The 19,674-nt window shown below is 42.3% G+C and overlaps 1 protein-coding gene across 2 annotated transcripts in view; it reads left to right on the top strand.

Moving 5' to 3' along the window:
• Nucleotides 1–19,674, top strand: part of znf512 (zinc finger protein 512) — a 62,781-nt gene that overhangs the window by 14,748 nt on the left and 28,359 nt on the right. For both annotated transcript variants that reach the window (XM_078212970.1, XM_078212969.1), the window contains exons 4-7: nt 2,208–2,278; nt 4,477–4,670; nt 7,930–8,016; nt 8,855–8,971. In XM_078212970.1, coding sequence (XP_078069096.1) covers nt 2,208–2,278; nt 4,477–4,670; nt 7,930–8,016; nt 8,855–8,971 — 469 coding nt within the window. The remainder of the gene's footprint in view (nt 1–2,207; nt 2,279–4,476; nt 4,671–7,929; nt 8,017–8,854; nt 8,972–19,674) is intronic.

The raw sequence follows: 19,674 nt of genomic DNA, 5'->3' as shown, positions 1-19,674 counted from the left end.
TTTCAGCCACGTTTCTGTAATGGCCACTAGATCGTACCCACTTGTGCTGATTTGCACCATCAACTCATTCACCTTGTTCCGAATGCTTCGTGCATTCAGGCAAAGTGTCCTTATTCCAGCTTTTATCTGAACCCGCTTTGATGAGTCGCGAACACCGTCTCCCTCTACTCCCTTATCTAAATTACCGCCTTCAGTCACTTGCACCCTCTCCTCTACCATTAATTTTGTAATTCCCCTTACCCCTGCATCCTCCCCCCCCATCAATTAGTTCCTTGATCCTAGTCAACTCTTCTAGCTCCCCTCCCCCCAACCTATCTAGTTTAAATTCTCCCCAGTAGCCTTAGCCAACCTACCGGCCAGGATATTGGTCCCCGTGTGATTCAAGTTCCACCCGTTTTTTGTATACAGATCACCCCTGCCCCTAAAGAGGTCCCAATGGTCCAGGAACCTGAATCCCTGCCCCCTGGGGCAGGGCCTGGGTGGGATTGTGGTTGGTGCAGACTCGATGGGCCGAATGGCCTCTTTCTGTACTGTAGGGTTTTTATGATTTCTATGATAGATATCATTGGCTTTTAACTGTGTCAATGTGTGTCAAATCATTTGGCCTGATCACTCCATGTCAGCTTTTAGACTTCCTGAGCCACCTCCTCTAACTCTTATCAGCATAAGTCTATTCTCTTCTCCCTCTGTGTTTTTTTAAGCTCCACCTTAAATGCCTCTATAGTATTTGCCTTAATATTAGAAGTTTTTCCAAATTTATAGTATACTTATCCAGTGGCTTATCTGAGAAATGCTTCTCTGCAAGGATGCAGAAGACACTTCAAGGCTGAGAAAGGTGATTCCTGACTTAGCAAGTGTGTTAAGTTGATAAACTTCATCTTTTGGTAGAAGGTGTTGATGGGTGCATTTGATCCAAACTTTGTCACTCTGGAAGTGGGAAATTATGGTAATATCTGGTAGGCTAGAGGAGCCCAGGATCACCATTGGATGGTTTTTGGTTGGGTTATTCAGCTCTGACTCATAGGGTGCTTCTTAATCATATACACAAGCCCAGAAGCAATGTTAATCCTATAGAGTGACAAATCTGTACCGATTTCAATAAGCAGGGATTGTGACTTTTATAGTGGCTGCATTCAGTGTTCACACAGCATCGCAGGAGGAATCAGCTCTGTAACCTGTTCTCAGCAAGTCCGTCAGTAATTATAGTATGTTAATAAGACTCCCACCCCTCCAGTATCTGTCTGCAGCCTTCTCTTGCAGACTCTACCACTCAACAGACAGACAGCCTCTCGAACCTGGTGCTGACAGTCAGTCAGGGAAGAGCGAAAAAATTCAGATGAGTTCCTGCTGTTAAATTCAGCAGAACCTCGGTGCTTCCTGTATTTCTTTGTTTCCTGTCTACTGCAGGTCCCCCACCCACCCTCTTCCCTGTAAAATGTCAGTAAGGTTTTGCCTGATGTGGGCTTGGCCTTGCCACTAATCCTTCACCCATACTCTCATGTATTTTTCATTAGGAGCTGAGTAAAGCAATCTTTAAGAAAGCAGGCAGGATGGGCTCTCCAGCTGCCAATTTAAAGTTATCTTGGAATTTATTAATAAATCTTAGACAATTTTCAACATTGCTCAATGGGGCAGTAACCTGCCCCAGGTGGAATCTCGCCCATTTTCATCCCATTGATTTTCAATAGATTGAAATCGGGCTGAATTGCACAATTGTTACAGTGCAGCAGGAGGATGTTCTGCACTGGGTGGGAGATCTTCATTCAGTCTGGACAGAAATAACCTAATGATCAGAAACAGTGCTGATGGCGCAGTATGTGGTGAACTTCATTCTCGCTGACTTCACAGTTCTCCCATGCCTCAACGTTGGAAATGTTAAACTTCTAATCTTGAGATTTCAGCATATTTAAAATGGCCTGTGTATTATGATTGGGAAGGATATAACTTTACATTCACCTAACGTAGCTTCTCTTTCACCTTCTCTCTGGAATTGTGGCATTTAATGATAGGGCACATGATGTTTTATTTCTTAAACCGTGAAAACCAGGTGTAATTTGGATTGATCATTTGAGCTTGTTGAAATATTGATGCACGTTGGAGAGTAAAATAGCCTATTTGATTCTCAGATTCGTGGAATATATTCTTTTCCCAGTATCTGCATTCTACCTTAATTTTTAAATTATTCACAAAAATGCTTTTCTTCCCAGACTGCTGAACATCCCGAAAAGGAACTAGAACCAAGAATACAAAAGATAAAGATCACATTGGGAGATGAGAAGTACGTGCAGTTTGCTGGACTGTGTCAATTATTTTTATTTAAAGTTCTGAATAGAACATTTCACATTTGTAATTCCTCTTCTAGTTTATCAAGTTCCCCTTTCATAGAATCCCAACAATGCAGAAGGAGGCCATTTGGCCCATCGAGTCTGCACCAACTCTCCGACAGAGCATCCCACCCAGACTCTGTTCCCTCAACTCCATGTATTTACCCTGCTAATCCCCCTAACCTACACATCTTGGGACACTAAGGAATGTAATTTAGCATGGCCAATCCACCTAACCTGCACGTCTTACAGATTTCCCTCCTGGGCTCTAATGAAAATTATTTGTCATGCATTTTTGTTTCTACAGTCAAATATCTTTTATTCTTCCTTCCAAAAGCCGAACACATCCAAAAAGCAAACACTTTTTTTGAATGGACCCTAATGTGAGCCTGAAAGACCCTCACCAGCCTTTGTCCAGGAAGTCTAGTTGTTTGCACTGTTTACACTCAGACCCGCTCACCTTACCTTGTGAATTTTGAGGTTATTTGTGCTTTTATTCTACCGTGATCATGCCAAAAAGACCATCAGATATCCTTGTGGAACATTGAGAAAAGGAAGCACAATTCATTATCAATTGCTAAGAAAGTCATACAGTGCAGAAAAGGCCTGTTAGCCCATCGGGTCTGCAGCGACAGAGTGCAACTCCAACGTGGAGTTGTTGCAGAAAACTAACCATGGTACATCTGTGAGACAACTGAATGAGGAGTATGTGGTTACAATTGCATCCTAAAACCAAGCATGCCTGTATACCGAAACACAGACGGCCCTAAAGGTTTTGGATAGAATCATAGAACCCCTATGGTGCAGGAGGAGCCTGCACCAATAACAGTCCCACCCAGGCCATATCCCTGTAACTCCATGTTAGTCCTGCTAGTCCCCCTGACACTAAGGGGCAATTTAGCATGGCCAATCAACCTAACCTGCACATCTTACAGATCTCCCTCCTGGGCTCTAATGAAAATTATTTGTCATGCATTTTTGCTTCTACAGTCAAATATCTTTTATCCTTACTTCCCTACTAGCCCGCACATCTTTGGTGTGTGGGAGGAAACAGGAACACCTGGGGGAAACCCACAGAGACATGGGGGGAACGTGCAAACTCCACACAGACAGTCACCCAAGGCCGGAATTGAACCCAGGTCCCTGGTGAGGTGAGGCAGCGATGCTAATCACTGTGCCGCCGTGGATAAAGAATACTCGACCCGTAGAATTATTGGACAAAAGAATAGGCGGCGATGTGAAATATTTTGTAATGCAGTGAGTTTGTTATGCAAAAGGTGATGGACGCAAATTCAGTAGTAACATTCAAAAGTGAATTGAATAAATATTTTAAAAGAAAAGGCTTTGGAGAGCTATGGGAAAGAGCAGTGGAATGGGATTTGTTGCATAGCTCTGCTGAAGAGCTGGTATAAGCACACTGAATCAAATGGTGGCATCTTGTACCATTTTTATAATAATAAAATGAATTGCATTTATAGTGCCTCCATTCATGTGTATCTGGTTTGTGCCCAACTTATACTAACTTGAGTACCACTTTATAGATTACTAAGTTTTAGCAGCACAACAACAGGCTGCTCCACTAACTAGTACTTGCATGTGTTAATGCTCCATGTGAGCTTCCTCCCATCCCTCTGCTGAATTCGGTTTGGGATTTATTAATGACTATCTTACTTTTATAATCCCTGATTTGTATCTCATAAAAAGTGGGGATCTCCAGCAGTGCTTTCAGTTAGAGTACTCCTGGTTCTCCTTCCCATAGCAATTAAAACCACCTCTTCGTGAACCATGGGCATGTTAGTACAGTGGTTAGCACCAGCCTTATGTCACTGTCTGTGTGGAGTTTACACATTCTCCCTGTGTCTGCGTGGGTTTCCTCCGGGTGCTCCAGTTTCCTCCCACAGTCCAAAGATGTGCAGGTTAGGTGGATTAGCCATGCTAAAATGTCCCTCAGTGTCTCACGATGTGTAAGTGAGGGGGAGTAGGGAGGTAAATACATGGGGTTACGTGGTTAGGGACTGGGCGAGATGCTCTCAGTCGATACAGACTCAGTGGGCTGAACAGCCTCCTGCACTGTAGGGGTTCTATACTCTTCTCCAGTGTTTTGTTTTTGGCTGCTATTAAAACAGTCATGATGTTTACCTTTTTTATCTAGGGCTAAACAATACAAAAGTAATTTTGTTACCAAGGACAGCCAAGAAGAGTCTTTTAGCGATGATTCATCCTCGACATCAGATGATAAGGTCAATGGAGAGGATGATGGACAACTGGCAATCAGAAAGCCCAGATACTGGTTAGAGATGAAGGGGATGGAGGCATATGTGGAAAAATGCAAGCAGAAAGGGAAAGGTAAATTACAAATCTTATCTTTATAATTGTGCAGTTGGCACACAATCTCTGATTTTCATAACCTTGGAGCTGGGTAGAATCAGCACATATCAAGATGATGTTACCAGTATACTAATAGCATCAGCAAGTGGCCTTTGTCTGGAAGTATGTTATCTGTGATTCCATCACCTGCATTCTTGATTATCCAAGATAGATTTGGTGGAAGTTGGAATTAGTTTTGCATATCTCAACTGAAATGCAATTGCCCGTTTTGAACTGAATTCCACAGATTCTGTGTTATGCTCTGAATTCAGAAAATAAGTGACTGTTATCTGGATGCACAGTACCTGGTAGAGTTTACTCTTCAGCAAGCTCACAGTTTGAATGATACCAGCGAGAATCGCAGCTCTGTATTTTCAAGTGTACCTCTTTTTTTTAAAAATGAAGAAACATGGAATCTATCTGCACATGCTCAGAATAAATCAGATAATCTAAGTCGACAAAATACTTACCCAAGGTATATGTGTACTCTGATTATAGCACTTGTGAGCTGGTCCAGATACGATGGGCTGAAGGGTCTCTTTCTGCACTGTAAAACTGTATGTGGGATTGTGGGGGGGTGTGAAGAATTCCATTTATTTAGGCGTGCTAATTATTTTTCAATTGAGGTTTCGGAAATCTCAATTATTTTGCAATTTTAACAAAAAAAAAAGAACATCCAGGTCAGGTGGCATCTATGGAGAGGAAAATTTAATTTGAGATTTCATATCCTTGATCTTTCAGCAGAACAGTAAAAGGTTAGATGTGTAACGAGTTTGATGGCAACACAGAGGAAGGGAAAGGCAAGAAGGATGCGAAGATCTGTCATGGGTGAAAGATGGGAGAGAAAAGAGGGTGGTGTCCTGCAAAAGGGAATTGTAATGGGACAAGCAGAGAAATGAAAGATAGTTTTAGAGGAGGTGTAAATGGCAACAGCAGAATCGTCATCAACTGCCTGGAGAATAGAGAGGGTGCATACTGAGTCCAAACAAATAAGGCTTGAAGTGCTGGTCCTCGAGCTACTGTTGAGCACCATTAGGAACAAGGTAGGAGGCCAAAGGTTGGACCAGGGCAACACGGTGGCACAGTGGTTAGCACTGCTGCCTCACAGCTCCAGGGACCTGGGTTCGATTCCTGGCTTGGGTCACTATCTGTGCGGAGTTTGCACATTCTCCCCATGTCTGCGTGGGTTTCCTCCGAGTGCTCCAGTTTCTCCCACAGACCAAAGATGTGTGGCTTAGGTGCGTCGGTCATGCTAAATTGTCCCTTAGTATCCCAGAATGCGTCGGTTAGACGGGTTAGCAGGGTAAATATGTGGGGTTATTATAGAGCCGAGGTGGGACTCGGTGGGTTGAATTCTGCATTGTCGGGATTCTATAATTCTATGACTGAAATTGGAGCGGGGCAAAGAATTAAAATGATAAGCGTCAGAAAGCTCTGACTCGTGATCATAAATAGTTGTGCTATGAGCCGTTCCTAAGAAAAAAAAATCTATTTTATAGATTTTGTTTAGTGCCTTGGTGGGCAGGGGTTGCTGGAACAAATGGGACATGACCATTGAATTTTTATTGTTGCAGACTGATCCCTTTTACAGAACTCAGGATAGCATTAGTACAACTTAACTGACAAATCTAGATCAATGGTGGCAATTGATTGTTAGAGATGAGCTCTTATTTTCAGCAATGCGGTAACTATTTTATTGATTTTTTTTTTGGTGTGAGTTTCTTTACTGGTACTTAAAATTTAACCTGCCATAGGATATCCGGTGTGATGTGAGTATATTTGCTACCTGCTTTCAACTTCACTTCAATTCAAATAAAAATCGATGGATGCGGAGCAGAGAAAAAGAGTCAATTTGTTAGGTATTAGGCGGTTTGGTAGGTCGGCACGCAATTCTTCCATTTTTGTAACCCGAGTTCAAATGCAGCCCAGAGTTCAGATACAAGGCTTTTTTACACAGCCAGCTATATTGATCCTAAGTTAAATTATCTTTGAGAGTTGCAACTCTGCTCTATTTAAGAGTATAAATCTGCCAAAGTTTGGTACCAGTTGCTGATCTGAGAAAGGAGGCAACATGGATGGTGTGAAAAGACCCAAGTGCTATAGGAGGGTGACTCTTGTGTTCCCTGCATAACAACAGTTAATTGGTGGTAAAAGTGCTTTAGGAAATCCTGAGATTGTGAAAGGTGTTTTATAAATGCAAGTTTGTACGTTCTTTAGGATAGAATAAAACATAAAATGAAGCAGAGTAGAGGAAGCTTCACTTTGCCTCTTTTTTTTTGATTACAGGTTACTTTATGGTGTCAAAATGGAAGTACTGAGTTCCCTGATTCACAAAATCATTGTTTAACCTGTTGGTTCTATATATAAATTGGCCTTTTGTTCTCTGACTTGCACATTTTTTACTTTATCTTGAATGTATTTTTGTTTCTCCTGCTGAGATGTGTGTGTCACTGGCACAGCCAGCACTTGTTGCCCACCCACAATTCCCCTTCAATGTTGCGGCTTACTAGGCTATTTCAGAGGGCAGATAAGAGTCGCATTGCTATTGATCTGGAGTGACACGGAGGCAGACCAGGTAAAGATGGCAGATTTCCATTAGTTTTTATGACAATAACTTCCATGCTTCCCATTTCTGAGCCCAGCTTTCAATTCTGGATTTTTTTACAATTGGAGTTAAATTCTGCCACCTGACAGTGGTGGGATTTGAACACATGTATGTATACACCATGGGGCTCAGGTCACCAGCCCCATGACATTACTAATACATCATCCACCACCACCCTTGCTCCCCCAAATGTAACTATTTTAAACCTGACCTAAAATGACATTACTTACAAAATAAAGATTGTGTTGCAGCATAATTATCTTATTTGTTTTTCAATGGGTGGAACACAAAATTAGATCTACAATGAGGATTTCTTGCTGTGCTGATTTGTTTTTTGTTGTATTGCATTTTGCAGTGTGTCTTCCACTTTTCAATCTTTAAGCACGAGTGCCACCAAGCTAAGCAGATTGCTTGCTGCAGCACTTGCCAGGCCCTCTTCACCAGATTTCTTTTGTGATGTATGATCTGTACAACATCTGTTGAATTTAAATTTGTAACTTTTGTGGTCCCGAATATCTAACCCAAGTGTGGAGATTAAAGTACAAAGCTATGCTTATATATTTGTATTCTGTAATCGTAGCAAATTTATAGATGTGAAGTATTTCTATTGCAAAATGTTCTGATCTATTACAGTGGACAGGAAGGCTTTGCAGAAGAAAAGGAAGATAGATAATGTTGACACTGATGATGAATCTACCAGGAAAGAGAGAAAACTTACAGGTACAAATGTTTCCATTCAAGAAATGTCAAATAGCTGAGCAACATGATATGCAGTGTGCTTAACATTATGCCATGTTTCTCGAAGGTGGTTAGCACCTTTCTTCCTCATCAATTAACCTTGATTTACTTTAGGTTTTTTTATTAAATGCATTCTCTATATCTCTGGATCTCTTCCAGGTATAAATTTCTTCAGCCTGATCTTTGCTACGTAATATGCAGTCATGAGTCCTTCAAATATACATTGGCCCCATTTCACATCTAGTACTAGGAACTGGTAGACACCATTACATTGCGTGACAGTTCCTATATTCCCAGAATGATTATTTTAGGGGTTTGTGCCGGTGCTGTAGCGCATCACGCATTTATTTATTTTTAGTGTCACAAGTAGGCTTACATTAGCACTGCAATGAAGTTACTGTGAAAATCTCCTAGTAGCCACAGGTGCACTGAGGGAGAATTTTAGCATGGCCAATGCACCTAACCAGTATGTCTGTGGGAGGGAACTGGAGCATCCGGAGGAAACCCACGCAGACACGGGAGGAGTATGCTGTCTGATTTACTTCGTAACAATGAATATTGTCAACCTCATTGTTATCCTTGATGCAAAATCCAGACCATTGTGTTAATTCTGTATTTACTGCCAAATGAACTTGATTGTTACATGAGTAAAAGGATAGTCTGATGTCTGGTGATGCTTAATTAAATAATTTAGTTTTAGTACTTGTCTGTCATGGTGTATATGATTTCTGTGTGCAGTAAATAAGAAATACTCTTTTTGTGGTGTTATTGGTGGTATAATACTTAGTGTGGATATGTCAATTATTTGTTTTATTTATAGTAACAAAGAAGCATGGTAAAAAACGAAAATCCTTTAAAGTCAATGCAAAAGCACAGAGTCCAAAATGTAGAAATCGCTCTCGGTATGTGAGGAAAGATCCCCCTTCGTACCCAGCAGGTATGAGGTAAATGCTGCTGTGTTGAAAGTAACTTGTCATGACAAAGCTTCACTTTTTTTTTCTTGCATATTTCTGCTGTGGTTTGTTGGGATGTTTATGGACATCATTTGAGAGATATTTTTACTAGTCTGCTAACTATAATTGCTTATTATGGTAATGAGCAGCAACCTGTCAAGGGAGCTCTTGAGGTTTGCCTTTTAAATCTTTAAAAAAAATGAGTTGTGTTTTTTTAAAAAAAAGACCGTGTGCTATTTCACACTGTCTGTTGACATAAGCCAGAGGGCTTCCATTATGGGATAAGGGCTGCATGGCTGATATCACAACCATCCATCATCACAGCAGGGTGACAGTTTGGTTGACAGCTACAAGTGGTTATAAGCTTTGTTTAGTTGAAGGAATCGAAATGTAGTAAATGGGTTTTTATGAACGAGATTGTTTTTGATGTAATGAAGTCTGCAGAATTTTATTTTACTTAACTGTACTTTCTGTAATTTCTGCACGAGTCCCAAGGTCTGCCTTTGGTGGACACTAGGTAAGTCGACATGGCAGCTGTAAGGGCAAACGGCGGGGGAGCATGGATTTGCATGAGTTGGCACTAAATTGGTAAAAGAGCTATAAAGAGGTGAATGGTTTGCCATAGGTTGGTATGTGGAGGGGCAAAGATTGGCATCAAAGTTATAAAGGGCTGAGGGGTTGGTGAAGAGGAATAGGTTGACATCGGGGGAATGAGGAACTGTAGGGTTGTGGGGCATAACATGGTAAACACCTTTGCATGGGAGCAAGGGCCATATGGAATGGATAGAGGGGGGCATATATTGACACGGGGTGGGTGGAGGGCATACCTTGGCATGGGTGGGGCATGGGGAGTGTGTGGAATGGGGGCAGAAAGGAGTGCAGGCTGGAAGGATGTTTAATGTTTTATTCTTCATTCTAAAACTTTGGATACAGTGCCAGATCCCAGTGCCGGCCTCTACTCAATCTGCCTCCATACCCTCAGTCCTTCTGGAGTCACCTGCCCTGACTTCTAATCCAGCCTGCCCTCTGCCCCCCCCCTCCCCCCATCAGAAAATCTGATGGTCAAGCAGTCGTTTTTAAAGGTTATCTTCATGCAGTCAGGAATTCTCCTGTCTTTGCACATCTGACCTGTGTGTGAAAATCTGGAGTCACTGAAAGAAACTTCTGGATTTTGTGTTTAACTGCTGATATGTGGATTCCAGAAGTTGCTGTCCGTTTCTAGGAAGTAACGAAGACAAATGGTGACAGTTTAGCCGTCAATTATTCCTGCAAAATCTGGGAAACTGTGTCCCTCCCCCTCGTTTTACTGCTATTACTAACAATCCTCATGTATCTGGGATTCCTTCCTAAGATCTGTTTCATTGTCAATAGCTTACCCCAGTTTCCAGTGCCTTAAATCCTGCCTTCTCAAAGTGCCTTGTCACCTCTCTCAAAATCAAAGGTGCTATATAAATGCAATTTGTTAGATTGCTGTAAGTTGGTTAGTAATGATTGTTATGGGGAGGGACTATACTCTGTGGTTGACTCTCAAATGCCTTCCGAGAGCAACAAGGGATGGGCAATACAAATTAATTTTTAAAAAACTATTGATTTGGAAGAATGTTGTTTCCTGCATTGCCAAACTTGAGGAAGACAACAACTTCATTGAGTTTTTAAACACCTACTTCAGACTAATGTTCACAAACTCTGATGGAAGAGAAAATATCTAAGGAGCTCTGAATGCTGCAGTTTCAATATGTGCATTCTGATTGTGGCAGTAACTATCTCACCACTGATGAACATAAAGGACTTGTCACTAGAGGGTGCTGTTGTCTAGCTTTTTGCTTTCGGTGATTAAACTAACACAAATGTTTGAGAGAGCATTGACGGCTGGGGTCATTGAATTTATTCAAAGATGAGTTAGTTAGATTCTTATAAAAAGCAAAATACTGCAGATGCTTTGATAGATTCTTGATTGACAGGGTTTTGGGAGGCAGATAGGAAAGTGGCGTTAAAGCCACAATCCGATCAACCATGAATCCAATGAATGGCAGAGCAGGCTTGAAGGGCCAAGTGGCCTGTTCCTACGCTTGGCCCAAAGTTATTGCTGTAACTATATTTTCTAGTGATGGACTACCCCACATTGATTTAGAAGATTTATTCAATTCCAGTATATCATAGTAAGCTCACCTGTCGGTAAGTCATCAACTTTTGTCTGATTCTGACCGATCCAGTATATTGATCCATAGCAATCTAGATTACTGTACCAAGATGTTTGCACTGCTCTACACCAGCGCAATCCAGAATTCATCACACAGCTGCACCATCTCGGAGGCGGCACAATAGCACAGTGGTTAGCACTGCTGCTTCACAGCTCCAGGGACCCGGGTTCGATTCCTGGCTTGGGTCACTGTCTGTGTGGAGTTTGCACATTCTCCTCGTGTCTGCGTGGGTTTCCTCCGGGTGCTCCGGTTTCCTCCCACAGTCCAAAGATGTGCGGGTTAGGTTGATTGGTCAAGGTTAAAAAAAAAAAATTGCCCCTTAGAGTCCTGAGATGCGGAGGTTAGAGGGATTAGCGGGTAAATATGTGGGGGTAGGGCCTGGGTGGAATTGTGGTTGGTGCAGACTCGATGGGCCGAATGGCCTCCTTCTGCACTGTAGGGTTTCTATGATTTCTATCTCACCTTTAGCGTGTGTATCCAAATATTTATTCATTTATCTATTAATAGAGCCATAGAATTTTGCAGCACAGAAGGAGGCCATTCGACCCTTCGTGTCTGCACTGGCTCCCGAAAGAGCTACCCAGCTAGTCCCATTCTCCAGCTCTATCTCCGTAGCCCTCTAAATTCACCACTTTCCAATATGTTTCCAGCTCTTTTGAAACGTCCTATGGAATTCGCCTCCTCCACTCTCCCAGGCAGCGCATTCCAAATCCCAACAACTCTGAGTAAAGAAGTTTCTCCTCATTTCACTCCTAGCGCTCTTGCTGACCATCTTGAAATTGTAACTCCTAGTCACTGACATACCAACTAGTGGAAGCAGAATATCCTTCTTTACCCTATCAAAATTGTTCTTATATTTGAACACTTCAATAAAGTCACCACATGATCTTTTCTGCTCCAAGGAGAATAAACTCAATTTCTCTAATCTCTCCTTGTATCTAAAATTCCTCATTCCTGGTATCATTCTAGTAAATCTCCTTTCCACTCTCTCTCTGGGGCTTTAATATCATTTCTGAAATGAGGTGCCCAAAACACCACCACTAATGTGGTCTGACCAATGATTTGTAGAGGTGTAGCATCACTTTCTTGCTTTTATACTCTGTGCCTCTATTTATAAACCCAAGGATCCCATAAGCCGTCTTAACAACTGTTTCAACTTGCTTGGCCACCTTCAGAGAATTACGTACTTGACCCATGAGGTGCCTCTGCTCCTGTACTTCTCTCAAAGTTGTACCATTGAGCCTGTATTGTCTTCCCATATTTCTTCTACCAAAATGCATTTAATCACATTTCACTTCATTTAAATTCATCTGCCAAGTGTCTGCCTATTTGGCCAACTTGTCATTGTCCTTCTGAAGTCGCTCAGCGTCATCCTCTCAATTCACTATTTTCTCCCAAGCTTAGTATCATCTGCAAATTCGGAGATTTTTCCCTCAACACTCATCTCTAAGTTGTTTATATAAATTTATATAAATTGTTTATAGAAAAAACAATGGTCCCAACACTGATCGCTGGGGAACACCACGTCCAAGTCGTCTCCAGATTGAGAAATCCACATCTATACCTACCCTCTGTTTCCTATCTCTTAGCCAATTTCTAGTCCATGCTGCCGAGGACCCATCAATCCCAAACATTTCTAACTTGCTAACTAACCTGCCATGTTTTATCGTATCAAAAGTTTCTTGAATGTCCTAATATACAACATCCACGGCACTAACCTCATCCACTGCCTATGTCACCTCGTCAAAGAACTTAAATTTGTCAGACATGACTGGCCCCTGACAAAAGCCATGTTGACTGTCTGGTATTAACTTATTTTTCTCTAAGTTATATTTATCTTATCCCATATTATAGATCCATCAGTTTTCCCACTATTGATGTCAGGTTGACAGGTCTGTAGTTTCCTGGGGTATCCTTTGCTCCTTTCTTGAACAATGGCATCACATTTGCAATCCTCCAGTCCCCCAGGACCTCTGTTTTTAGAGAGACAATGGAAAATTTCTGTCGACAGCTCCACGATTTGCTCCCTTGCCTCTAAAGGGATGTATTCTAGGATGCATCCCATCCCATCTGGTGACTTCTCTACCTGGAGAGCTGCCGGCCCTATTAGCCCCTCTTCTTTATCTATCACCGTGCTGCTCAGTTGCTCAGCATCCACATTTTCAAATGGGCCATTATCACCGTCTTCTAATGTGGCAAAGACAAGCAAAGTACTCATTTAGTACCTCTACCATACCCTGCGCTTCAGTGAACACTTCACCCTGCTTGTTCCTTATGGGCCCCACTCTATCCTTCACTAATCTTTTACCGTTAATATGTTTGACGAACATATTAGATGAAGTGGTCTGTGCCTCAACCACTTCCTATGCAAAACATGCTGCATTCTCAAAGTTTGTGCAAAGCTGTTTTTCTTAAACACTTCAATTTGATCACTCCTCCCCCAACCACTCCATCAAACTCCTTCATTGTTTAAACAATGTTATTTACTCTCCAGGGGCTTCTTTGCTCTGGTGGAAATAGTCCTCGTATTTCAAATCTCTCTCTGATTGTATTCACCGTTCCTGGTGTCACCCTGACAAATCTATTCTGTCAGTGCTCTTTAGATTTGATGCAGCAATGGTTTGTTGGCTTCATCTAGAATTAAGTACATGTGGAGTTTGCGGATGGGATTGACTGTTGCTGCTGTCAGCAGCTCAAACTCTGGCTAAGTAGGTTGGAGCTGAGCTCCATATCATGGTTGGTGGTATTCCATGCAAAGAGTTTTCGGTGTGGACGATAGATGAAAGTTAAATGAAAGGATTATTGGCTTTCTCTCTTTCCATCTGTTTACCAGTTCCCCTCTTATTTCTTTCTTTGATCTTGCTTTCTTCTTGTAATAAGAGATAGCTGGGGAAGCAAATGAAATGCACTGAATTAGTGTTACCATGGTAATGCACTGGCTTGGTAGGGCATGTGTAGCTGTGCCTTGCCTGTTTACAAAGTTCAGCATCCATTAATTCTTTAATGTCCTCTCTATAACTAGGTGCCCAAAGCTGCTCAGAATACTCTAAATGTGAGCTAACCCAATAGCTTCTATAATATCAGTTCACTCCTTTATTCTTGTATTAAAGATGCTCAAAACTGGGTACAGATTTCTGTAGGCAAACCAATAGTTTTCATAGATTCAGCATTGCTTCTTTTTGTCAAGCTTTTGGTATGGAGTACAATGGGTAGGTTTAAAGGAGCACTATAAAGGTGGAAAGAGGGGCCAAAGAGGTTTCAGAAGGAAATTCCAGAGCTTAGGACACTGGTAACTATATAGCTCCTCCTCCACCTCCCCCACCCAACCACCCTATTAGTGGAACAATTAAAATCTGGATGCGCCAGAAATGAAGGAGCATAAAGATCTCAAGTTGTCACATTCGTGGAGGTTACAGAGCTAGGGAGAGGCTGGGCCACAAATGGATTTGAAAACAAGAATGTTGCGGTGAATGGAGGGCTGAAGGTCAACAAATGGGGCCTTGAAGCATGGTTGTAAGTGAATTGGAAAAGAGTATTTTCTGGGGCAGCCAAAGGAGAGAATAGGATTGTGAGGGGAAAAACTGGAATGGGGGCGGCGAGTGGTACAAGTAATAGCAAACTTTTCTATGATTTACACCTTGGAGGTAATGAGGACACAAAAGATGGTTAGGTCAGGACAAAGCTATAACTATAGGTTGGGGAGTTTAGATGTTGCGAGAGGTTATAGGAGGATATGAGGGCTGTGAACTCTAGAAAGAGACAGCTTGATGAATTAAGATGGAGGTTGAAATTCCCATAAATGGGAAGTGACTCAGCCCAGAGGGTGAACAGTAGTGACAATCTCTTGAGAACATTGTTTTAATGTATTTGGGTGGGCTATAGGGAACAAGTCGGGGTGGCAACATGGTTAGCACTGCCGCCTCACAGCGCCAGGGGCCTGGGTTCGATTCCCAGCGTGGGTCACTGTCTGTGTGAAGTTTGCACGTTCTCCCCGTGTCTGCGGTGCTCCGGGTTCTTCCCACAGTCCAAAGGTGTGTGGGTTAGGTTGATTGGTGGTGATAAATTGCTCCATAGTCAGGGGGTTAGCAGGGTAAATAAGTTGGGTTATGAGGATAGGGCCTCGGTGGGATTGTGATCGATGCAGACTCGATGGACCAAATGGCCTCTTTCTGCACTGGAGGGATTCTATGAAGTATTTTAAATTTGAGGTTAGGGAGTGGAACAAGCTGAAATACTGAAAGAACACAATAGTGCCAGCGGAGTAGAGGGGAAGACCAAGGTGTGATTTGGTGATAAGAGCCACACCATCGTTGTGATAGTCTGGACAGGACAATTTTAAAGTTTTACCATGAGCTATAATTATCCTTGACGAATACTTCCCAAAATACATTGCCTTGTTTCTCTAGGTTAAGTTTCATTTCTATTCAATCTACTAACAAAGTCATGTCTTTCTGGGGAAAAAAAATAGAAAATGCTGGAAAGACTCAGCGTCTGTAGAGAGAGAAACCGGTAACATTTCAGATTTCATCCGAACTGGGAAAAATGTTAGAAGTGTAATTAAGTTTAGAAATGTATTGAGCAAGGGAAAGGGTGGGAAAAAGAACAAAAAGAGGAGTTTTTTGAGGTGGTAACAGGGTCGATGAGGGTAATGCTGTTGATGTGGTGTATGTGGACTTTCAGAAGGCATTTGATATAGTGCCGCACAACAGACTTGATTAAACTTGTAGCTTATGTAATGAAAGGGACAGTAGCAACAAGGATACAAAGTTGGCTGAATAATAGGAAGCAGATAGTTATGATCAATGGATATTTTTGGAGCTGGTGGAAGGTTTCTAGTGCTGTTCCCCAATGATTAGTATTGGGATCCTTACTTATTTTGGTATATATTAATGGTCTAGATCTTGGTGTGCAGTGGACAATTTCAAAGTTTGTGGATGATACAAAACTTGGAAATGTTTAAACTGTGAAGAGGTTAGTGTAAAACTTCAAAAGGATACAGACAAGTTACGGGGATAGGGCCTGGTTGGGATTGTTGTCGGTGCAGGTTTGATGGGCCAAATGGCCGCCTCCTGCACTGTAGGGATTCTATTGATTATAAGTTGGTGGAGTGGGCAGATAGGTGGCAGATGAAGATCATTGAAGGTGGCAAGACAGGTGGTAAGAGCAGTTAATAAAACACCCACAGTATTCTGGGCTGCTTTAATAGAGTCATAGATACAAGATCAAGGAGGTTATGCTGAACTTGTACAAGACACTAGTTAGACCTCTGGGTGCCACATACAGGAAGGATGTGAATGCATTGGAGAGAGTGCAGAAGAGGCTTGCACAAATGGTTCCAGAAATAAGAAACATCAATTATGAGGATAGATTGGACAGGTTGGGACTGGTCCCCTTGGAAAAAAGTCTGAGGAGATTAGAGATGCACAAAATCATGAGGGGGATGGACAGAGTAGATGGGGAGAAACTGTTCAAGGATCAAGAATGAGAGGGCACAGATTTTAAAGTGATTTGCAAAAGAAGCCATTGTGACGCAAGAAACCTTTTCACAAGTGATTCAGATCTAAAATGGACTACCTAGAAGTGTGGTGGAGGTCGGTTCAGTCGAGGCATTCAAGAGGGTATTAAATGAATGCTTGAATATTCAGGGCTGTGGGGAAAAGGCAGAGGAATGGCACTAAGCCATGATCATTTAGAGAGCCAGTGCAGATACAATGGGCGGGATTTAATGGCTTTGCTCATCCTGAAACCATAAAATCCTGAACAAGGTCAATGGACCTTCCCATTTTCCATCCCCTGCCCACTATGATTCCTGTGGCGGGCAATGCAATAAAATTCCAGCCAATGGGTCAATTCATCTTGAGAGACAGGATCTACAAGCATGTAGAGATACAAGGACTGATTTGGGACAGTCAGCATGGCTTTGAGAGTGGAAAATCATGTTTCACAAATTTGATTGAGTTTTTTTGAAGGAGTAACCAAGAAGGTAGATGAGGGCAGTGCAGTTGATGTTGTCCACATGGACTTTAGCAAGGCCTTTGAGAAGGTACCGCATGGTAGGTTGTTGCATAAGGTTAAATCTCACAAGATCCAGGGTGAGATAGCTAAATGGATACAAAATTGACTTGATGACAGAAGCCAGAGGGTGGTTGTAGAGAGTTGTTTTTCAAACTGCAGACCTGTGACCAGTGGTGTGTCTCAGGGATCGGTGCTGGGCCCACTGTTACTTGTCATTTATATGAATGATTTGAATGAAAATATGGGAGGCATGGTTAGTAAGTTTGCAGATGACACTAAGATTGGTGGCATAGTGGACAGTGAAGAAGGTTATCTCAGATTGCAATGGGATCTTGATCAATAGGCCAGTGGGCTGACGAATGGCAGATGGAGTTTAATTTAGATAAATGCGAGATGATACATTTTGGTAGATTGAACCAGGGCAGGACTTACTCAGTTAATTGTAGGGCTTTGGGGAGAGTTACAGAACAAAGAGATCGAGCGATACAGGTTCAGAGCTCCTTGAAAGTGGAGTCACAGAGTGGTGAAGGAGGCATTCAGCATGCTTTGTTTCATTGGTCAGAACACTGAATAGAGGAGTTGGGACGTCTTGTTGAAGTTGTACAAGACATTGGTAAGGCCACACTTGGAATACTGTGTTCAGTTCTGGTCACCCTATTATAGAAGGGATGTTATTAAACTAGAAAGAGTGCACGAAAGATTTACTAGGATGCTGCCGGGACTTGATGGTTTGAGTTATAAGGAGAGGCTGGATAGACTGGGACTTTTTTCTCTGGAGCGTAGGAGGCTGAGGGGTGACGTTATAGAGGTCTATAAAATAATGAGGGGCATAGATCAACTAGATGGTCAATATCTTTTACCAAAGGTAGGGGAGTCTAAAACTAGAGGGCATAGGTTTAAGGTGAGAGGGGAGAGATACAAAAGTGTCCAGAGGGGCAGTTTTTTTCCACAGAGGGTGGTGAGTGTCTGGAACAAATTGCCAGAGGTAGTAGTAGAGATGGGTACAATTTTGTCTTTTAAAAAGCAGTTAGACAGTTACATGGGTAAGATGGGTATAGAGGGATATGGGCCAAACATGGGCAATTGGGACTACGGGGTTTAAAGAAAAAGGGCGGCATGGACAAGTTGGGCCGAAGGGCCTGTTTCCATGCTGTAAACCTCTGACTCTCTCTCCTTCTGTGATTCTGTGATGAGGTGCAAGAAATAAAAGATCAAAGGGAGTGACACTGGGACACGTAAATAAAAAATGTGTCTAGAGGAGGTGTGAATGGCAGACTGACAAACAGTTGCTGCCTGAAAGCAAATACATTTGAAAATCAACCTCCAGCATCCACCCTCCTTGTTCTCCCTCCTCACGGCCTGCTTTTATCTGCTTCCCAAGGTCTGCAATAAGGACTTGATTAAAGCAAAATGCTGCAAATACTAAAATCTGAAATTAAAACAAAGTGCTGGAAAAACTCAGGCTGGCAGCAACTGTGGAAAGCGAAAGAATTTAGCATTTCGAGTCCAATATGACGCTCGTTTGAAACTGCAGAGAAGTAGGAATGTGATGGGTTTTATGATGCCGAAAAAGGAGGGAGGGGTAGGTGGAGCAAAAGAAGTTCAGGGATAGGTTAGAGGACAGGGGAGATTAAATGACAAAGATGTCATGGAACCCAAGGCAAAGAGTCCAGAGTAGGTGTTAATAGCAGAATGAAGGCCAATACTATCTGAAAGCCAAATATCGGGATGTGTTAGCAGCAGGTGTTACACTTCCTGTGATTACATCCGAAGGTGCTGTGGGAAAGCAGGGAGGTATTGGGGATGATAGAGGAGTGGACCAGGGTATCACAGAGGAAATGGCCCCTTTGGAATATTGACAGGGAGGGGAAGATGTTTTGGTTTTGGCATCATGCTGCATTTGATGGAAGTGGTGGAGGATTATCCTTTGAATCAGCAATGGCCTTCTCTATCCTGCTAAACTGATGTCTTCCCCTCAGCTTGATCCCCTCCCCGTTGAGTCTCTTGCTATCTATATCTGTGATTCTCCTGATCCTTTTCATCACTTTAACAATTTCCACCTCTTCATCATGGATATAAGAACATAAGAAATAGGAATAGGCCATCTAGCCCCTCAAGCCTGCTCCGCCATTCAATAAGATCATGGCTGATCTGATAGTGGGTTCAGTTCCACTTACCCGCCTGCTCCCCATAACCCTTAATTCCCTTAATGGTTAAAAATCTATCTATCTGTAACTTAAACACATTTAATGAGGTAGCCTCTACTGCTTCATTGGGCAGAGAATTCCAAAGATTCACTACCCTCTGGGAGAAGAAGTTCCTCCTCAACTCTGTTCTAAATTGACTCCCCTGTATTTTGAGGCTATGCCCCCTAGTTCTTGTTTCCATTGTAAGTGGAAATAACCTCGCTGCTTCTACCCTGTCTAGCCCCTTCATTATCTTATATGTCTCTATAAGATCTCCCCTCAACC

This window comes from Mustelus asterias, chromosome 5, assembly GCF_964213995.1.
Source record: "Mustelus asterias chromosome 5, sMusAst1.hap1.1, whole genome shotgun sequence".
Taxonomy (NCBI): domain Eukaryota; kingdom Metazoa; phylum Chordata; class Chondrichthyes; order Carcharhiniformes; family Triakidae; genus Mustelus; species Mustelus asterias.
Note: the sequence above shows the minus strand (reverse complement) of the source record. Positions and strands in the feature narration are given on the sequence as shown.